Source organism: Dendrobates tinctorius, unplaced genomic scaffold, assembly GCF_039654945.1.
Source record: "Dendrobates tinctorius isolate UK_male_01 unplaced genomic scaffold, ASM3965494v1 ptg000157l, whole genome shotgun sequence".
NCBI lineage: Eukaryota > Metazoa > Chordata > Amphibia > Anura > Dendrobatidae > Dendrobates > Dendrobates tinctorius.
In genome coordinates this window covers 882,501-905,026 of record NW_027361824.1, presented here as the reverse complement: position 1 = coordinate 905,026, position 22,526 = coordinate 882,501, and the positions used below count along the sequence as shown (strand labels likewise).

General features: G+C 50.5%; 1 protein-coding gene across 2 annotated transcripts in view; it reads left to right on the top strand.

Annotated features, from left to right (window-relative positions):
* The window catches only part of LOC141051502 (ecto-ADP-ribosyltransferase 5-like), a 171,480-nt gene that overhangs the window by 9,400 nt on the left and 139,554 nt on the right, over positions 1 to 22,526 (top strand). For both annotated transcript variants that reach the window (XM_073548434.1, XM_073548433.1), the window contains exon 2: positions 5,011 to 5,073. In XM_073548434.1, coding sequence (XP_073404535.1) covers positions 5,017 to 5,073 — 57 coding nt within the window. In that variant the 5' untranslated portion in view covers positions 5,011 to 5,016. The remainder of the gene's footprint in view (positions 1 to 5,010; positions 5,074 to 22,526) is intronic.

Below are 22,526 nucleotides of genomic sequence, written 5' to 3'. Positions count from 1 at the left end.
CAGAGCAATGAACTTCAGACATCACCCTCTTCTTCCACTGGTCAGGAACATACAAATTTCCCCTGGGACAACGCTCAGGTTTGTCCTCCTGGAACTCTTCCAGAGCACGTCTCAAATCGGGCGAGATGGCAGAAAGAACTACCCCTTCACCTAAGATGGTAGCAGGCTTGGTCACCACAGGAGAATCAGCAAAGAAGCTGCTAGAGAGAGCATCAGCCTTGACATTCTTAGTGCCAGGAAGAAAAGAGACCACAAAATCAAAACGTGTAAAAAACAAGGCCCACATAGTCTGTCTAGGGTTCAAGCGTTTGGACGACTCCAGATAAATCAAATTCTTGTGGTCAGTGATGACCACGACTTGATGTTTAGCTCCCTCCAACCAATGTCTCCACTCCTCAAATGCCCATTTCATGGCTAACAGTTCCCGATTCCCCACATCATAGTTACGTTCAGATGGAGAGAACTTTCGGGAAAAGAAAGCACAGGGATTCATTTTAGATGTTACAGGATCCTTTTGGGACAAAACAGCTCCTGCACCAATCTCAGAAGCGTCCACCTCTACCTGGAATGGGAGTGAGACATCAGGTTGCCGCAAAACCGGGGCGGAGGTAAATCTTCGCTTCAGCTGCTGAAAGGAAGCAACAGCCTCCGGAGACCAATTCAACACATCAGCACCCTTCTTAGTCAGATCAGTCAATGGCTTGGCAATACTAGAAAATTTTGCTATAAATTTCCGATAAAAATTAGCAAAACCCAAAAACTTCTGGAGGGCCTTCAAAGAAGTGGGCTGAACCCAATCGTAAATGGCCTGTACCTTGGCCGGGTCTATTTCAATAGTTGACGGAGACAAAATAAATCCCAAAAAAGAAATCCTCTGTACCCCAAAAAGGCATTTCGATCCTTTGACATACAGGGAATTCTCCCTCAAGATCCGGAACACAGTCCGAACATGTTGCACATGAGAATCCCAATCATTGGAGAAGATCAAAATATCATCCAGATAGATAATCAAAAATTTATCCACAAAGTCTCGGAAAATGTCGTTCATGAAGCACTGGAAGACAGAAGAGGCATTAGTGAGCCCAAAAGGCATCACCAGGTACTCAAAATGTCCCTCCGGAGTATTAAACGCCGTCTTCCATTCATCCCCATGCTTAATGCGGATAAGATTATACGCCCCCCTGAGGTCAAGCTTGGTAAACCAGCAAGCACCTTTAACTCTGGAGAATAGATCCGAAATCAGGGGTAACGGATACTGATATTTAATAGTAATTTTGTTGAGGGCACGATAATCAATACAAGGCCTTAATAAACCGTCCTTTTTGGCCACGAAAAAAAACCCAGCACCTAAGGGTGAAGAGGATGGTCTAATATGACCCTTCTCCAACGCCTCCTTAATATAGGATCGCATAGCCTCGTGCTCGGGTACAGATAAATTGAAGAGCCGACCCTTGGGAAATTTACACCCCGGGCTCAGTTCAATTGCACAGTCATAACTCCTATGAGGAGGCAAAGACGCAGACTCATTCTCACTAAATACATCATAAAAGTCCGCCAAATAGTCAGGAACATCATGCGACTGAGGAGAGGTGGAAAAAAACGGAGCCTCACTAAGGGGACACCGACAACCCCAACTCACCACAGACACAGATTTCCAATCCAAAACTGGATTATGAATTTGCAACCAGGGAAACCCCAGAACAATGGTATCATGCAAATTATGCAACACCAAAAATCTGCAATTTTCTTGATTGTCTGGGGCGACCCGCATTACCACCTGGGTCCAAAACTGAGGTTTATTTTTCGCCAAAGGAGTGGCATCAATCCCTCTCAAAGGGATAGGCGTCCGCAGAGGTGTCATAGGAAATCCACAACGTTTAGCAAAATCCAAGTCCATCAAATTCAGGGCTGCTCCCGAATCCACAAAAGCCTTGGCGGAAAATGTGGACAGGGAGCAGATCAGAGTAATTGCCAGAAGAAACTTAGGTTGAACACCACCCACAGAAAACGTGTGTGCAAAACGTTTCTCTCGTTTAGGACAGACAGAAATAATATGCGAGGCATCTCCACAAAAAAAACACAGCTTATTACACCTTCTGAACTCCTGATGTTGCTCCCTGGACAAAACTCTATCACATTGCATAGGTTCAGACACTTGTTCAACAGGTGGCAACACCTCTCGTGCAGTCCTGCGTTCACGTAAACGCCGATCAACCTGTATCTTTTTACGGCTTCTGACAAACCCTTCCGAAAGAGAGCTGCCAAGGCATTATCATTCCAGGTAGTAAGGACCGCCCACTTTCGGAATTTTTGACAGTACAATTCTGCAGAATCTCGACCCTGGCTCAATGCCAACAGGGTCTTTTCAGCCTGATCAATAGCATTAGGTTCGTCATACAACAACCCCAAGGCTTGAAAAAATGCGTTCACATTAGTCAGAATAGGATCATCAGGTTTCAAAGAAAACGCCCAATCCTGGTGATCGCCACGCAGCAAAGAGATGACAATTTTAACCTGCTGCATGGAGCTCCCTGACGAGTTAGGCTTCAAGGCAAAAAATAATTTACAATTATTTTTGAAATTCAAAAATTTAGACCGATCCCCAAAAAACACATCTGGAGTAGGGATCTTTGGTTCAGCAGCATGTGAATGAGCAAGGTAGGCGGAAATTCCCCGCACTTCCGCAGCGAGCTGCTCCACACGATCAGACAATTGCTTTATCTCCTTTGAAAGAAAAAAAAAATTCCCCCTACGGCCTCAGAGATATAGAGGAAAGGATATACACACTTTTTATTTTTTTACAATTCTTTCCTGCTATTGAGTACCCTAGGATCTGCGATATGGCTGGTGATTCTGTTATGAATGAGTCACCGTAGGAGGCAAAAACAGAAATACTAGCTAAGTCCAGAAAACCAGAGAAGTTGGCAGCTATCGGATTGCAGACCCCTGAACCTATCAACAACAACTAGCAGTAGCCGTGGGGCGTTCCTACGGTGCCCTAGACCCCTCAATCACAGCCGGAGAACTACATAGCCTAAAGACAGAAAGGGAAATCTAAACTGCCCCAGAGCAGACCCCAAAGCAATAGGCAGCCCCCAACATATAATGACAGTGAAGCAAGATGAAAAAACACTCACACAGATAGAAAGATAGGCTGAGCAAATGATGGGGCCCAAGCTAACTAAATAGGACAGGATAGGAAAGCTGCTCTCTGCAATCCGCCAAAAACCCTATCAAAACAAGGGCCAACAGGCTGATAGGGAAAAAGGCCCTGAAGATGCTAGGCTTCAAAAAGACTATATCAGCACTCAGGTATTTTCTGAAGACAGAGCAAAAAGGAATTCAACTCACCCCAGCAGGGAATGGCAGAAATTCAGAAAACCAAGGCAAAACAAAACACAAATGCAAAAAGCAGTGCAGAAAACTTAGCTTTTGAGGAGCAGGAATCAGACTGGTCTCCTAGAATCCCTCAGAGAGATCACCAGCAAGGCAGAAGGGCGTCGGCTGCCTTATATCCAGTCAGCAATTCCCGTCCCCCAGTCATCATCATCATACCCAGGTGCTTGGTAATCAGCCTCACTACCTTCCTTCACCAGAAGAGGGAGTTCATCAGACCTCAATGGTGAAGGGGAAAATGAACTCACAACATCTGTGTGTCTGTCCCAGTAATATTGGCTGGATGTGAGATGTGTCTCTCCATGTAATATAGGCTGGATGTGAAGTCTGTGTGTCTCTTCCATTAATATAGGCTGGATGTGAGATGTGTCTCTCCCAGTAATATAGGCTGGATGTGTAGTCTGTGTGTCTCTCTCAGTAATATAGATTGGATGTGAGCTCTGTCTGCCTCTCCCAGTAATATAGGCTGGATGTGAGGTGTCTGTGTCTCTACCAGTAATATAGGCTGGATTTGAAGTCTGTGTGTCTCTCTCAGTAATATAGATTGGATGTGAGCTCTGTCTCTCCCAGTAATATGGGCTGGATGTGAAGTCTGTGTGTCTGTCCCAGTAATATAGGCTGGATTTGAGGTCTGTGTGATTCTCCCAATGAAATAGGGTGGATGTGAGGTCTGTGTGTCTGTCCCAGTAATATTGGATGGATGTGAGATGTGTCTCTCCAAGTAATATAGGCTTGATGTGAAGTCTGTGTGTCTCTTCCATTAATATAGGCTGGATGTGAGATGTGTCTCTCCCAGTAATATAGGCTGGATGTGTAGTCTGTGTGTCTCTCTCAGTAATATAGATTGGATGTGAGCTCTGTCTGCCTCTCCCAGTAATACAGGCTGGATGTGAGGTGTCTGTGTCTCTCCCAGTAATATAGGCTGGATGTGAAGTCTGTGTGTCTCTCTCAGTAATATAGATTGGATGTGAGCTCTGTCTGTCTCTCCCAGTAATATAGGCTGGATGTGAAATCTGTGTGTCTCTCCCAGTAATATAGGCTGGATTTGAGGTCTGTGTGATTCTCCCAATTAAATAGGGTGGATGTGAGGTCTGTGTGTCTGTCCCAGTAATATTGGATGGATGTGAGATGTGTCTCTCCAAGTAATATAGGCTGGATGTGAAGTATGTGTGTCTCTCCCAGTAATATAGGCTGAATGTGAAGTCTGTGTGTGTCTCCCAGTAATATAGGCTGGATGTGAGGTGTCTGTGTCTCTCCAAGTAATATAGGCTGGATGTGAAGTATGTGTGTCTCTCCCAGTAATATAGGCTGGATGTGAGCTCTGTGTGTCTCCCCAGTAATATAGGCTGGATGTGAGGTGTGTGTTTCCCCAGTAATATAGGCTGGATGTGAGGTGTGTGTCTCTCCCAGTAATATAGGCTGGATTTGAGGTGTGTGTCTCTCCCAGTAATATAGGCTGGATGTGAGGTGTGTGTCTCTCCCAGTAATATAGGCTTGATGTGAGATCCGTGCGTCCCTCCCAGAACTGACTACTTTGACTAAATGAAGGCTAGAAGTTGTTACAATAACATAAGCTAACACAGAACTTCATGACTTTCTGAATTTTTTTCGCAGGTCAAGATGATCAGAGAATTTGCGGTACTCGTCTATGTTCTCCATCTCTTCCATTCTACGCAGGTTACTATCTGGTGTACATAAATAATCGTGAGTTTTCAATCAAAATATCCACATACAGTTTTGGGATCCAATGAAACTCCAGGTTAAGAAGGCTCACCTAGAGCCAAGTATCCTACAGAGATCTATGCTCTGACTCAGAAATGGATCCCAAAGCTCGAGCAGAAGACAACCTTATTTGGAGGTGACATTGGAGCCATCACTGCACACTAGGGTTTATTCCTTACGGGAAGATTCAGAAATAAGCAAATAAGCTATTAGATGTTATTGATGATATTCCAACAAGGAGTAGCACAGGAACATCTAGAGGAAAGAAGGTTCAATCATGATCACAGATGCAGATTCTTTACTGTAAGAGCAGCGAGACTATGGATCTCTCTGCCGTATGATGTTGTAATGGTTGATTCACTGCTAATATTCAGGAATGATCTGGATTAGGGATGAGCGAGCATATTCGTGGGTATTCGGTACTCGGAACATAGCGTGTATTTCACTACTCGCCTCGCACAATTCGATTCCCCCGCCCAGCAGTTGCCAATCACAGTAATGCCGCACCCTTATTGGTTGTGGGTGGCATTTCTATGATTGGCTGGCCGCCCAGCGTCATCATAGCCTGGCTCTAAGCCCTGCCGCCGCCATTTTCTGCACATTGCATGCAGACATACCTCCCGACTTTTGAACAAGGGAAAGAGGGACAAAGGCTGCGGTGCACAGCATGCCGTGGCAAATTTTAGGCCACTCCCCCAACCACACCCTTTTCACAACTAGTCACACCCATGTCCACGCCCCAATCACACCCATTTAGCACTGCTGATCACACTTACTGGTACTGAGGGTACAGTGGCTGGCATTATGGGCACAGTGGCTGGTACTGTTGGCACATTGACTGAGGAAAAGAAAGAACAGAGAGAGATAAAGAAAGAAAGAAAGAACAGAGAGGGAATGAAAGAGGGGAAGAAAGAACAGAGAAAGAAAGAAACAAAGATAGAAAAAACAAAGAAAGAAAGAGGGGAAAGAGAGAACAGAGAAAGAAGGAAGAAAGAAAGAAACAGAGAGAGAAAGAAAGAACAGAGAAAGAAAGAGGGGACAGAAAAAAGAACATAGAAAGTAACAGAAAGAAAGAGAGAACAGAGAAAGAACAGAGAGAAAGAAAGAGGGGAAAGAAAGAGAACAGAGAGAGAAAAAAGAAAAGAGAGAAAGAAAGGAAGAACAGAGAGAGAAAGAACAGAGAGAGAAAGAAAGGGAACAGAGAGAGAAAGAAAGAAAGAACAGAGAGAGAAAGAGAGGAAAGATAGAAAGAATGGAGAGGGAAAGAAAGAACAGAGAGAGAGAAAGGAAGAACATAGAGAGAGAGAAAGAACAGAGAGAGAAAGAAAGATTAGAGAGAGAAAAAGAGGGGAAAGAAAGAACAGAGCGAAAGAAAGAACAGAAAGGAAGAGGGGAAAGAAAGAAAGAAGAGAGAGAGAAAGAAACAGAGAGAGAAAGAAAGAAAGATTCTATAAAGATACTATAGAAGCCCGGCTCCCATTATAGTGCCCACCTGAGCCTCCCGGTACAGGACATATCATGATCCGCTCACATGACCAACATCCCTGATTTCAAGGCAATCCCGCTGTCGGAGGAGGACACGGTGATGGATCTGAAGCATTCCGTGAAGTGCCTCCATGGTTCCGTCACAATCTCCTCCTGAAATTACCTCATATCCGGTCAGCTTCCAGCATGTCACTTCCGGTGGAACGTCACGTGCGAATTTTAAAGTGCTCCTTAGGGCTCCGTGGGAAAAGTAACCTCCCGGCCGGGGCAGACTCAAAATTGGGACTGTCCTGCTGGATCCGAGACGGTTGGGAGGTATGAATGCTCCCCACCATACACCGTGTACACACACGGCTCCGCTCCGTACACCTCACGCACACACATGGCCCCACTCTTTAAACCTCGTACACATGCAGCTTGCTCCGTACACCTTGTACACACGTGGCCACGCTCTGTACACCTTGTACACACATGGCTCCACTCCGTAAACCTTGTACACACACGACTCTGTTCTGTACACCTCATACACATGCGGCTCCGCTCCGTACACCCCGTACACACACGGTTCCGCTCCGTACACCCTGTACACACAAGGCTCCTCTCTGTACACACGCGGCTCCGCTCCGTACACCTCGTACACACACACGGCTCTGCTCCGTACACCTCGTACACACGCGGCTCTGCTCCGTACACCTCGTACACACGCGGCTCTGCTCCGTACACCTCGTACACACACGGCTCCGCTCCGTACACCCCGTACACACGCGGTTCCGCTCCGTACACCCCGTACAAACGCGGCTCCGCTCCGTACACCCATACACATGCGGCTCCGCTCCCTACACCCCGTACACATGTGGCTCTGCTCCGTACACTTTATACACACATGGCTCCGCACACCCCATACACACACGGCTCTGCTCCGTACACCTCGTACATATGCGACTCTGCTCCGTAGAACCTGTACACACACGGCTCCGCTCCGTACACCCCGTACACAAGTGGCTCCTCTCATACACCTCGTACACACACAGCTCAACTTTGTACACCCCGTACACATGCGGCGTGGCTCCGCTCCGTACACCTCATACACACGTGGCTCCGCACACTTCGTACACACGTGGCTCCGCACACCCCGTACAGCTCGTACACACGCGGCTCCGCTCCGTACACCTCGTACACATGCGGCTCCGCTCCATACACCTCGAACACACACAGCTCCACTCTGTACACCTCGTACACATGCGGCTCCGCTCCGTACACCTCGTACACACACGGCTCCGCTCTGTACACCTCATACACTCGCGGCTCCGCTCCGTACACCTCATACACACACGGCTCTGCTCCGTACACCTCGTACACGCGCGGCTCCGCTCCCTAGACCCCGTACACACACAGCTCCGCTCCGTACACCTCGTACACACGCGGCTCCGCTCCGTACACCTCGTACACACTCGACTCCGCTCCGTACACCTCGTACACACGCGGCTCCGCTCCGTACACCTCATACACACGCGGCTCCGCTCCGTACACCTTGTACACACACACGGCTCCACTCCGTACACCTCATACACACACGGCTCCGCTCCGTACACCTCATAGACACGCGGCTCCGCTCCGTACACCTCATACACACACACGGCTCTGCTACATTCACACTGTAAACCCCTCCTGACCCCACACATAAACTTCCCCTCATCCAGCACCATGACAACCAGCACAGCAGAGTCCTGCAGTCACAGAGGCCCCTGATCATGTGACCCCTGACTCCTCCCCTCCTGTGACCTCATCACAGGTCCTGTGCCACAGAAGAGAGAACACAACCAAGCGACCTCACTGCAGGGCAGGCTATATGGGGCTGCACTGGGTCTGTGGGAGGGCGACAATAGGGTCGGTGCATGGGCGGCATGCGGCTTATCTCACTGCAGTGCGGGACAAATAGTCTCCCGGGCGGGACAGCGGGTGGGCAGAGCAAAAACGGGACTGTCCCGGATTCTTGGGAGCTATGCATGCAGAACACAGCTAGTGTAAGGAGAGTGTGAGTAGCTGCTAGGGAGAGTTGTGTTTGTTTCTGCAAATCATCCAGAAATCCTCTGTGAAACCCAAAAGCACTTTTCAGAGCTGATAGTATAAGGTCAGGGACTGAGTATTGACAGTTTTCCCAGCTATTTTTGGGGTCTCATTTACCCCTGCCTGACAATTTTTTTGTGCTGTTGCGGTGCTGTGTTTACACCGAATAGGACGCGCGCACGGTACTGCACAACTGACATGCAGCCAGCACCGCTGTCTTGTGTGGTGACTGTGGTGCGTATTCTTGCCTTAAAACCCCTTCCTTACCGATGAAGTAATAGTACGTCATCGGTAAGGTCCCCCGCTTTGAAGTGGGCTCCGGCGGTGAGCCCACCTCAAAGCCGCAACATGTCAGCTGTTATGAACAGCTGACATGTGCCTGCAATAGGCGCGAGTGGTATCGCTGTCCGCCCGCGCCTATTAACTAGTTAAATCCCGCTGTCAAAGCTGACAGCGGGCATTTAAGTAGCATTTCCGGCTGCCGGGCTGGAAATGACCTCATCGCCGACCCCCTCTTGTTTTTCCCAGTAAAACGTCCAATTGTCCGTGCCACAGATGTATGAAAGGAGGCGTAAATACCAAGCCATACACCCAAAAGCACAAATACTGAACGTGCACATTGCCAAGTTGCTAGCCGTGGAGATGTTGCCGTTTAGACTTGTGGGGACACAGTCTTTCCGTGACCTTTTGGCTGTGGCTGCCCCACGATACTCGGTTCCCAAGCCGGCACTATTTTTCCCAGTGTGCTGTCCCCGCGTTACACCAGCACCTCTTAAACAATCTAAAGCGGGCTCTCACTAACCGGGAAGGTCCACCTTACTTCAGACATGTGGACAAGTACTTGTGGCCTGGGATGATACATCTCTGTCAAGGCACACTGGTTCAACCTGGTGGAGGGTGGGTCAAAGTCTCAAACTGGACCATCAACACATATCCTACCCAAGCCACGAATAGCGGGCCCAACCTCAATCAGGGTTTCTGCCTCATCATATACATCCAGTCTCCCCTCTTCCTCTTCCTCCTCCGCCTCGTCATCCTATGCTGAATTACCCTCCACATCACTCCCAAGTTGGGAGCTGTGCAGCAGCGCATCGGCAAAGCGGCAAAACGCTCTGCTGAAGCTGATCTGCTTAGGTGAAACACCACACACTGCAGCAGAGCTGTGGCAAGGAATAAAACAACAGACCAGGCTCTCCCCACTGCCACTCCAACCTAGTCTGGTTGTCTGCGACTATGGGCGTAAGCTGGTGGTGGCTTTAAAGCTCGGGAAGCTGGTACATGTGCCATGCATGGCTCACGTGCTGAACTTGATGGTGCAGAAATTTATAAACACATACCCTGACTTGCCGTACCTACCCATTTCCGCCATTCCTCAACCGCTGTTGCCAGTCTTGCAGTGCTTCAAAAGCAATTTAATTTGCCAAACCACAGACTCATTTGCGACCTGCCAACACGGTGGAACTCAACATATAATATGTTGGCAAGGGTAAGTGAGCAGCAGAGGGCACTTGTTGAATACCAGATTAAACATGCCCGTCACACTGAGACTCAGCCAAGACACATAACAACTGTCGAGTGGGTGTGGATCGCTGATATTTGTGATGTGCTTGATAACTTTGAGTACTGCACCAAGCTTGTGAGCGGTGATCAGGCCATTATCAGCGCAACCATCCCTATGCTATGTCTGCTGAAAAAATCGCTGCAGAATCAAAAAATGGAATCTTTGCGTGCCCAGCAGCTGGGTATGGAGCAAGATTTCCCAATGGGTGATCCTACCCAGCCCAGCCAATATCATCAGGTAACATTGGGGGATGAAGAGGATGATGAAAATGAGGAGGCAGAGGACTTCTTTTTCAGTGGTACCGAGGGGACACCTCATGCTGCAGAGAGGAATCCCAACCCCAGCTTCATGTCTGTCCAGCATGGGTGGGCTGAAGAGGAGGAGGTGGAGGCGGAGAGTCAGTGTGAGGACAGGATGGGTATTGTTCCTCCTTAAGGGATCACAGAACATTTCCCTCTTTGCAGCTTGGCACACATGGCACACTTCTTATCTGACTGTCTGTGCCAAGACCCTCGCGTAATCCACATTTTCAATCGCAACCTATACTGGTTGGCCACCTTTCTAGACCCACGGTACAAGGACAAATTTCCTTCGCTACTGTTGCAGTCACCAAGGGGTTTCACAATGGAATCCTTCAAGAAGGCCGTTGTCGATCATTTGATGGCAACAGCACCCTCAGACACCACTGGTAGCAGAGGTACCAGCTCTGTGCAACAGCATGCATTAATGGGGAGAGACACGCCAAGCAGGTCCAAAAGAGGTGGTGGTAAAATGTTCACAAACTGGGCCATCTTCAAAAAACCGGCTCATCACCAAGGACTAGCTGGAACAGTAACAACGTCAAGGAGGGAGAAGTTGAACAAGATGGTCAACAACTATCTAAGTGACCATACCTGTGTCCTTCCTGATGCTTCTGTTCCGTTTAATTACTGGATATCCAAGCTGCATAGATGGTCAGACCTCTCTTTATATGCCTTGGAGGTGCTGGCCTGCCCTGCTGCTCGTGTGATGTCAGAGTGTGTTTTCAGTGCTGCTGAGGCAATCATCACAGATACACGCACACGGTTGACTACAGAGAATGCTGACTCTGATAAAATTTAACAATGACTGGATTTCACAACAGTATTTAAGCCCTCCAGATGACAGTATCCCAACCTAAAGTCATCCAAAACGTTATTTTTTAAAAAATTGGTGATCACGTCCATCCCATGCAAGCCCCTGTTTCCCTTCCCCATGACAGTGTGGGGAGGAGTACCCCCGCAGAATGTCCGGGCAAGAACCAAGGGGACCGTCATCTAGGTTCCTAAGGGAACTGTACCCGGGGAGCGAAGGAGGGAGTTGGACAGCTGAGAGTGACAGAACAGCAAGGGGAGGAGCGAGTATAAAAAGGACAGGGAACACGCAGAGTTGGCAGTTGGCGGTACAGCAGACACAGAGCAAGAGACTGTGGGAGTGTGAGAGAGCCAGAGTGACAGGCGGTGACCAGAGAGGAGACCAGCATCAGAGGGGAGATTTACTGTGGCCTTCGGAGAGGAAGCGCTGAGCTTACCGACAAGAGACTGCCTCTTCACTCCAATCCGGGGTCACGACCTGCTCACGGTCGCCCGCAGCCGTTGCCGCTGTGCTCCAGCCTGTTGCGGCCTGTCCGCCGCCTCTCACGGCCACCGCCGCTTCACTTCAGCCCGCGGCTGCGGCCTGCCCGCTGCCGCCCCGCTTCAGCCCGCGGCTACGGCCTGTTCATCATCGCCGGCAGCTGACATCACCCCACTACAGTCGGCAGTTGGGGCCTACTCCTCGCCTACAGAGAAACTCTTTGCCTAGGCCCAGGCCGTGCACGTGGCCTGCCAACCACCACTCCTGGTAACTGCGACACAACCCTGCTTGGGGACTGGAGTCTCCTTGAACTCGCTCACGAGCAGAACCCCGCTGTTTCTACAGGGGGTTACCTCTTCAAAGGACTTCGTCACTTCTTCAGGGCCTGTTGTGCCCCAACTCCTCCTGGGCGCCGGAGCGCCCGAAGTTTACTCCAGAATCTTCAGCAGCTGGGCCCAGCGGCTGCGACGCCAAAGCAGCTTCATCAGAGACGCCGAGGGACCTCAGGACGGATAAGTGACACTATAGTAACTAAGGACCCATAGCCGGCCACACCGCGGCCCTATAGTTACCAGCCTTTGCCGGGTTAGTCGTGTTCTCTTAATAGTGTTTGGTTTGTACCGAGTCCCTGCAAGGACAAGTGCTGTTAATTTGTTTTTAGTAGCTTAGCATAGCCCTAGCGGCTCCCATTTATAAAAGTTGCTTTCCAAAGTACAACTCAGTCTCGCGTCTCGTCACTGCATCCTGCGTACCTGCTTTTACCACATTTGGCGTAGTCGGCAGGATGCAGTCCCCGAGCGCTGACAACGATACCCCAGATCAGGGCAGGGCCGCAAACTCAACAGATAACGAGGGCCCTGGTTCCAGCATCTCGTTGGGGGCTATGCTGAGCAACCTGCCTAGGTTTTCCGGCTCAAATACCATGCTATGGAGCTGTGCAGAGCGAATGCGGGGGCTCTTTCGGATGCACCCGATGACTCCCAACCTAGAAGACGAAGTAGCCCTCATGGCATTAAACGGGGAGGCTCGGAATTCAGTTATATTGAGGCCCCCGGGACTCTGCAACACCTTTGGTAGAGTTTTGCAGATTTTAGAACAGACTCATGGGGACCCGACCAACGTGGGAGAGCTAAGGACCCGGTTGTTCAGTCGTATGCAGGGAGAGGAGGAGACCATCACCCAGTATATGAATGTCCTCCAAGAGTTACACACGGCCATTGAACAGAAGAACAGTGTAGGGGTAGGACCTATTGACATCACACTACGCGACTTGTTGGTGACTGGACTGCGGGACCCGTTAATAAAGCAGGCATTATGGGAGCAGGGCAGAGTAAACCGTGGTATGGATTTTGCAGAGGTGGGGAGTCAAGCCCGTGCTCGAGAGCAGGAGCAGGGAATGGCGGTCTGGGTCGCCCTCGCACCCTGGGTGGCGGGGTACTGGGAGCCGGGCCCGCGGATCTCCACGAGTGGGGTTGTTGTCACGGCAGCTAAGACCCGGTCCGTGGCCCTGGGCACCCATTGTAAATAGCAGAAATGTTTATTGAATTGTGACGCCACCTGTGATGTTCGGCAAGAAAGGTGTTAAGCCGACGCTGCGAGCAGATCCTCTGGGACAGATGGTGTAGTGCAGCAATGATGTTGTGGCCCTCCACAGGTAGGGAAGTAGTCCCAGGGCAGTGTAGGTGAAGAGATAGGGGAGAGACGTAGATGGTGCAGTGTCAGGCACAGAGATGTAGCAGTGCTGAGGGTGTTGGCGCAGGAATAAGCGGAGGACACCAGGGCATGTAGTTCCAAAGGTTTACTCACAGTCTGTTGTGCATACAGGTGCCCGCATCCGTGCCGTGTCCTCCGGGTCAGGAGCTCAGTCAACTTCCAGGCAAGATGAAGTACTCCGTTCCAACACTCCGCCAACATATGTGCCTTTTCTGAATGTCTCCCTTTTGCGCCTATAGTGAAGTACTCCCAGTACTGAGTTACACTGGAGTTCCTCCTGTCAGATGTTCCTATGAACTCTACTTGTACGGCAGACAGCTATAGCCTGCTTCGGGGACTCCTTGCTACTAAGTCCCGGCTCACTCACGTTGCTGTTGTGCCCCCAAGTCTTGTGTGGGAATAAAGTGGTGACAACTTCTTTTCCTCCGGTGTCTGCTGCAGGACCATTAGTATCCATACAACCTCAGGGACTGGACCTCGGCCTTGCGCTGTGAACTTGTGAAGGGTTCTGCTCTAACCCTAATCCTCAGTTCTCCTTACATTCCGTTCAAATCTATCTTTCTTATAAAGAGTCAGGCTTTCCATTAATGTCTCTTTCCTGTGCCAGCAGACCCAGGTCACTGAGGTCCGCTGCAGCACTTCCCTCGTCCATCCCTCTCCGGGGATCTTCTCTCTCCTTCTGACCCCGTCAGACTGACTAAATCGTAAACTCTTCCCAATCTTTTTGGTGCAGACTAAGCTCCACCCACTTCCCAGTACTCTTCGTGTTCCAAGCAGGGAGCCACCAAAGGTGCTTTGCTACACTACTATGTTGTGTGGGATGCAAGTGTTGGAGTGTGGTCAGGTGTCTCCACCTTACCTGAATGGTGGGGCACCACACCTCAGGAGGAGGTGCAGTACCTCTGTGGCGACTGAACCCTCAGGGGCACCACATACCCACCCCGTTAAACACAGCACATCCGCGGGCTGCAAGTGAACAAAGTTAGACAAACAAAGGAACATACAAAAATTTTTGAATGCTGATAAACAATTCTTATCTAAACTTCCCAATGTGGGAGGCACGGACTCTTGAACGTTGCAAACAACTTAACTAACTATGATTTATTGCATTACCTTATTTTAAAGTGCTATTCAATACCCTTTATCACATTTCCACTTCTTCTTAACCATAAGTGACAACCGCTGGTACCTGGTTCGTCACCTGAATATTCTTTATTTAAATTTTGATCTCTTTACTCCTAATCAGATACCTAGTCATTACTATCAGTTTAAACTTTATATAAAATCTATTCTATAACTATGAATACTCTCATAAGACACATTATATAACTCTTCACATTAAAACATCACAATTCCTGTAAGTGCTGGACACCGCTCCCAGCCAGGATTTCTTGCAGTGTCCTTAGGTTGGAGCAATGCTCCAGGTTGAGGTAGTCTTCACTCTTAGAAAGCCTATGTAAAACCAAGAAAGGGCACCTAAAGAGGCGCAACTATATACAAGAAAGTTTGTGATTCACTCCAAGTTCATGATCACAGCAGTTCAATTTTTCATAATAAAGGCTGCCAACGCAACTAGGCAACTTGAAGAAAACTGGAAGAACAAAAACATTATTAACAAAACAAAAAGGCACAACGGTGCTAATACCCTTTTGGGTAACAGTTAGTTAGTTTGGGCATGTTCTTTAATGTGGGTTCCCTCCTGGGGTGATGGAAGCTGGTTTCTTGAGCTGCTTCTAGGGGAGAACTTGTGGACATTCTCTTCCTGCTTGTTGGTTAACATACAATGAAGTGGCAACTGGGGTAACTGCTGCCTGTGGTGTGGCAGGGGTAACAACCTGTACCATGGGGTGCTGCACTGGAGTGGAGGTGGTTTGCTGTGCTTTGGCAGGTACGATTACCACTGTGGGAGTTATTCCTGCCGGGGGAACATAGGCTTTTTCTTTCTTATAAGCCAATATAAAATCCTCAGGAATACGGTGCACGTTCATAGCATACCAGCCCCGTAGCCTCTCATGCCGGGTGAAAGTGACGTATTCTCCCGGTTAGAGATCACGAGCAGGGTGTCCCCTCCGGAGGTGAGATTCCACGTTCCTCCTGCTGAAGAAGAGGTCAGAGATCCTCTGGGGGTCTGAGATGAAACCAAACCCCCGCTCATGGTTGACATTCAGGACCTGACCCCATCCTGCTGAGTCCCGGGGACCATAGTGACCGGCACGGACCGTTTCTTTCCGGTCCATGTCAGGGCCTAGCACTGCCAGTCTCCGCTGTTCCTGTTCTCTCTGCTCGGCTGCCAGCTGGCGGATGGTCGCTTGGCATCTGGCCTCTGTCTCCTCCTCCTCCCGGGATCGGCCTCTACCCACAGTGGACAGGGGCACCACTGCTAGGGGTTCAGGTGTTCCCCCCAAGGACTCGAGTCCCGGTCCCAGACCAGGTCTAGCACGACCTGCCCGGATGCTGCAACAGATGTGCGCCCCGAGGCCTTCCCAGGTGCAGGGGCGGCGGTCATACCTGGAGCCTCCTGGCATGGTGCTATCGGCTCCGGTGCAGGCTAAGGACGGCTACCGGTGGCAGCGGTGGTGACGGAGGCTGCCCGGTCCAAGGCTGGAGATGGTGGTGGAGCACTTGGCGGCTCCAGGTCCGCAGGGGTCTCCGGTGGGACCTGCGCAGCCGCGCTAGGTCCAGGCAGGAGCATAGCTTCAGCTCCCAGGCCCTCCGATAACTCCTCCAGACAGGCAGCGCAGACAGCCGCGGGCTCCACAGGTGCTGCCTGAGGAAGAACTGTAGCAGCGACGGTGGGTACCGTTGGTGGGGGTACCGGAGATATAGGCCCCTCATGGGCGCACCGCAGGTTCAGGGCCCAGAGAGCCTCTTGTCTCAGCCGCAGGCGGTGTGTCAGCTGGGCAATCTCATCCTCCAGCTGCTGGCGGTCCATTTTGGAAGCAGGGTCGGAGCCTTCAGCTTCTGCGTCGGGGAAGTTCTGCTCGACCTCCTCGCACTCTTCAGGCCTGCTTCCTTCTTCCATCATGGCATCCTGGCGTTCTTCTTCCTTCCCGGGCTTCTTTCCCGCCACCGGGCCTTGCTCCTCCTTCTGGGAGCGGCGTCTTCTTCCTACTCCTCCATTCCAAGCCAGTATACGAACCCCTCTGGGGGTGGGCCATGTTGCTGTAGCATAGAAGTTAAGGCAGAAGGAGGCCCAGGACAGGCTGCGCTCTTTTCTTAGGACCACCCATGTTATCACGCCCTTCTTCACCGCGCCGGAGGCCATTTTGAGAGTCCATTTTACAATCTATCAATTTGGTTATTTTGCACATTTTCAGCAATCAAGTCCAACAAATCTTCGGCACACAGAACCCGGTGGTATCGGGCTTCGTTATCCTGTTCGTGACGCCAAGTTGGGTCGCCCTCGCACCCAGGGTGGCGGGGTACTCGGAGCCGGGCCCGTGGATATCCACGAGTGGGGTTGTTGTCACGGCAGCTAAGACCCGGTCCGTGGCCCTGGGCACCAATTGTAAATAGCAGAAAAGGTCATTGAATGATTCGTGACGCCACCTGTGGTGTTCGGCAAGAAAGGTGTTAAGCCGACCCTGCGAGCAGATCCTCTGGGACATCAGCTATTGACACGGTTGCCCCTCTCGTTCATGGCAGAATGCGATGTATCAACAGACAACCCTGGCACAATAACACCACTAAAAAGCTCTGGAAAGTGTCCAGGATTGCAGAGCGGCCCTGGAAGAAAACAAATTCGCAAGATGACTTCACCACATTCAAACAGGCAACACTCGATTTCAAATCTGCACTCACCTCTGCTAAGCAGGCCTACTTCACAACCCTCGTATCTTCCCTGTCTTACAACCCAAAACAGTTATTCAAAACTTTTAACTCCCTCCTCCGCCCACCACTGCCTCCTCCAACCTCCCTCATCTCTGCCGAGGACTTTGCCACACACTTCAAAAACAAGATTGACCAAATAAGGCAAGTCTTCATCACTCAACCACCACAACCCCTTTGTATACCAGACCAATTCCCAAACCCCATAACCTCACTCTCCAACATCACTGAAGGGGAGCTTAATCGCCTCTTCTCCAAATCGCACCTCAAAACCTGTGCACTTGACCCCATCCCATCCCACCTCCTACCCAACCTCACCACCACACTTATCCCATCCCTAACCCACCTCTTCAACCTATCACTAATGTCCAGTACCTTCCATTCTGCTTTCAAGCATGCCACAATCACGCCTATCCTTAAAAAGCCAACCCTCGACACAACCGCTATGTCCAGCTATCGCCCAATATCATTGCTTCCATTCGCTTCCAAACTCCTGGAACAGCATGTCCATGCTGAACTTTCCTCCCACCTATCATCTAACTTGCTCTTTGACAATCTACAATCTGGTTTCCGCCCCCATCACTCCACTGAGACAGCCCTGACCAAAATTACTAACGACCTACTTACAGCCAAATCAAATGGACAATACTCTATACTCCTCCTTCTAGACCTGTCCTCTGCATTTGACACAGTTGACCACTGCCGCCTACTACAGATCCTCTCCTCCTTCGGCATCAAAGGCCTTGCCCTATCCTGGATCTCCTCATACCTTTCCAACCGCCCATTCAGCGTCTCCCACTCCCACACCACCTCCTCATCCCACCCTCTCTCTGTTGGAGTCCCCCAAGGCTCTGTTTTAGGACCCCTACTCTTCTCAATCTATACACTTGGTCTGGGGCAACTCATAAAGTCCCACAGATTCCACTACCACCTTTATGCTGATGACACTCATATCTACCTCTCTGGCCCAGACGTCACCTCTCTGCTGTCTAGAATCCCAGAGTGTCTATCAGCCATATCCTCCTTCTTCTCCTCTCGCTTCCTCAAACTCAATGTAGACAAATCTGAACTCATCATCTTTCCTCCATCTCACAGATCTTCTTTATCCAACCTAGCTATAACAATTAATGACATCACACTTTCCCCAGTACCAGAAGTCCGCTGCCTCGGAGTAACCTTTGAGTCTGCCCTGTCCTTCAAACCGCATATCCAAGCTCTTTCAACCTCCTGTCGCCTCCAGCTCAAAAATATTTCCAGAATCCGTCCTTTCCTCAATCTACTAAAATGCTTGTGCATGCCCTCATCATCTCCCACCTCGACTACTGCAACATCCTTTTCTGTGGTCTCCCTGCCAACACCCTCGCACCTCTCCAGTCCATCCTTAACTCTGCCGCCCGACTAATTCATCTCTCTCCTCGCTACTCCTCCGCTTCTCCCCTCTGCAAATCTCTTCACTGGCTTCCATTCCCTCAGCGTATCCAGTTCAAATGACTAATTATGACCTACAAGGCCATCTATAACCTGTCTCCCCATATGTCTCTGAACTAATCTCCCGATACCTTCCCTCACGTAATCTCCGGTCCTCCCAAGACCTCCTTCTCTCCTCCACACTTATTCGCACCTCACCCAACCGCCTCCAAGACTTCTCCCGAATAGCCCCTATTCTCTGGAATTCTTTGCCCCAACAAGTCCGACTATCAACCACATTTGGATCCTTCAGACGGAACCTGAAAACCCACCTCTTCAAGAAAGCCTACAGCCTGCAATTACTCCGCTACCTCCTTCTCTCTCACCACTACCGGTGATATTACCTCAACCAACACCAGGACTGCTGCAACCCACCAACCTACTGTCTCCTTCCCCAACATCCTGTAGCATGTAAGCCCGAAAGGGCAGGGTCCTCTCTCCCCTCTGTATCAGTCTGTCATTGTTAGTTTGTTTACTGTAAGTGATATCTGTAATTTTTATGTAACCCCTTCTCATTTACAGCACCATGGAATCAATGGTGCTATATAAATAAATAAATAATAATAATAATAATGGTGTAGTGCAGCAATGATGTTGTGGCCCTCCACAGGTAGGGCTGTAGTCCCAGGGCAGTATAGGTGAAGCGATAGGGGAGAGATGTAGATGGTGCAGTGTCAGGCACAGAGATGTAGCAGTGCAGTGGGTGTTGGCGCAGGAATAAGCGGAGGACACCAGGGCATGTAGTTCCAAAGCTTTACTCACAGTCTGTTGTGCATACAGGTGCCCGCATCCGTGCCATGTCCTCCGGGTCAGGAGCTCAGTCAACTTCCAGGCAAGATGAAGTACGCCGTTCCAACACTCCGCCAACATATGTGCCTTTTCTGAATGTCTCTCTTTTGCGCCTATAGTGAAATACTCCCAGTACTGAGTTACACTGGAGTTCCTCCAGTCAGATGTTCCTATGAACTCTACTTGTACGGCAGACAGCTGTAGCCTGCTTCGGGGACTACTTGCTACTAAGTCCCGGCTCACTCACGTTGCTGTTGTGCCCCCAAGTCTTGTGTGGGAATAAAGTGGTGACAACTTCTATTCCTCTGGTGTCTGCTGCAGGACCATTAGTATCCATACAACCTCGGGGACCGGACCGCGGCCTTGCGCTGTGAACTTGTGAAGGGTTCTGCTCTAACCCTAATCCTCAGTCCTCCTCTTCTCCTTACATTCCATTCAAATCTATCTTTCTTATAAAGAGTCAGGCTTTCCATCAATGTCTCCTTCCTGTGCCAGCAGACCCAGGTCACTGAGGTCCGCTGCAGCACTTCCCTTGTCCATCCCTCTCCGGGGATCTTCTCTCTCCTTCTGACCCCATCAGACTGACTAAATCCTAAACTCTTCCCAATTTTTTTGGTACAGACTAAGCTCCACCCACCTCCCAGCACTCTTCGTGTTCCAAGCAGGGAGCCACCAAAGGTGCTTTGCAACACTACTATGTTGTGTGGGATGCAAGTGTTGGAGTGTGGTCAGGTGTCTCCACCTTACCTGAATGGTGGGGCACCACACCTCAGGAGGAGGTGCAGTACCTCTGTGGCGACTGAACCCTCAGGGGCGCCATAGGTCCCCGTGAGGAAAGTCCCGAGTGTTTAGAGGCTCCCGTGAACGCAGTCGAGGAGCCTCAATGGGTAGAGGATATGAAACAGGAGTTGAAGAACATCAAGGGCGAGCTGGCCGAAATGAAAAGAAGAACTGAACCTGGGACTGGACAGTCTAGTTTCAATTCCAGCCCCAGGGGGCCCCGCGCTACCCAGAGTGGCCGGTCCTCGCAGACCCGGTGCTATGAGTACGGGGAATCGGGCCATTCGCCCGAGAGTGTCCGCGGCGTGGGAGATACCCACCCCCGGCGGCCATTAAACTAGAGGACTCCGGGCTGGGGGGACGCCGCTCGGAGCCAGAAATCACGATCAAGGGTGGTGGAAGTCCCAAAGATTTGGTCGCAAAGTGTCCAGTGGTATGGCCAGAAGTCGAGGGCCGTGCCGTCCGGTGCCTAGTGGACACGGGGTCACAAGTAACAACTATGCCTGCAACTTATTTCCGGCAGAATTTCCCCAAGTCAGCGAGACCCCAATGGGGACCCATGATCAAACTACTGGTCCCTGTTGCTGGAGTGGTGTGGGTGCAGGTGACACTGTGTGGTAAATCCCTTGGTCGCAGAGGAGTGGTTCTGACTCAAAGGGAAACCAATAAGCAGCACCCAGTCATCCTAGGCATGAACATACTGCGGGAGTTCGGCAATCTACTCCTCAATGATCCAACGCAAGCGACCCTGAAGCAGTGGGTTCCCGCACGGCCCAAGGACAGGTATTCCAGCAGTTGGTGTGGGAAGCATGAGTACACCAGGACTGCCAGGAGGGCGAAGCTCTGGGTAAAGTCATCGCTCCGACGGCTCCCTTGCTTGTACTGCCCCCTGGACAGACAGTGATGGCTCTGCCAATACGAGCCTCGATACCATTGGAGGGCGCAGAGATGCAGGTGGAGCCATGCTACTCTGAAAGCTTGCCTCCTGGCATACTGGTGGCCCGCTCCCTGACCACAGTGCAGAAGGGGACCGTCCTGGTGCACTGCGTCAACCTTGAAGATCAAGACGTCGTCTTGAAGCCCAGGACTGAACTGGCCAAACTAGTCAGGCCTTTGGAAGAAGTGCTGCCAGCCCCTGCGGTCCAATTGAGACTGCAACCCAAGGACCCGTGGGCAGTGACTATCCAGACTGCAGAGACCTCCACCCAGGAGATGGGTCGAAACATCCTGGAACAAATGCGGGTCGAACTCTCCGGCCTGACTTCAGCTCAACTTTCCCAGATAAAAACACTGCTCGGACAGTATCACAAGGTGTTTGCTAGTCAGGAGGAAGATTTTGGATGCACCACCGCCATCACTCATGGAGTTCCCATGGCAGGAGCGGTCCCCTCCGCGAACGATATCGGCAGATCCCTCCACAGCTCTACCAAGAGGTGAAAACTTTACTGGCTCAAATGTTACAAAAGGGAGTCATCCGAGAAAGCCAAAGTCCCTGGGCGGCTTCCATTGTGTTGGTCCGCAAAAAGGATGGCACCCTACGGTTCTGTGTGGACTATCGAAAGCTGAACGCCTGTACCATCAAAGACTCGTACCCACTACCCCGTATAGAAGAATCCTTATCTGCCTTGGGAAAGGCGACGTACTTTTCGACTTTGGATCTGGCCAGTGGGTACTGGCAGGTGCCCATGTCAGAAGAAGATAGGGCTAAGACGTCCCATGGGACTATTTGAGTTCAATTGGATGCCTTTTGGACTGGCCAATGCCCCGGGAACCTTTCAGTGGTTGATGGAGCGATGTCTGGGGGACCTCAATTTCGAGGCAACATTAATATACCTAGACGATATCATCATCTATGCTGCCACATTTGAGGACCACTTGAGGCGGTTGGGGCAGGTACTCAGCCAGCTGCAAAAGTACGGGTTGAAGGTAAAACCTCAGAAATGTCACTTATTTCGCACCCAGATTGAATATTTGGGGCATATTGTCTCGGCAGAGGGCGTAAGACCGTCTCAGGAAAAGGTTGCTGCCATCCATGGATGGCCTACCCCCGAGACGATAAAAGACGTGCGGGCCTTCCTGGGGTTGGCCGGAAACTACCGTCGTTTCATAAAAAATTTTGCACATC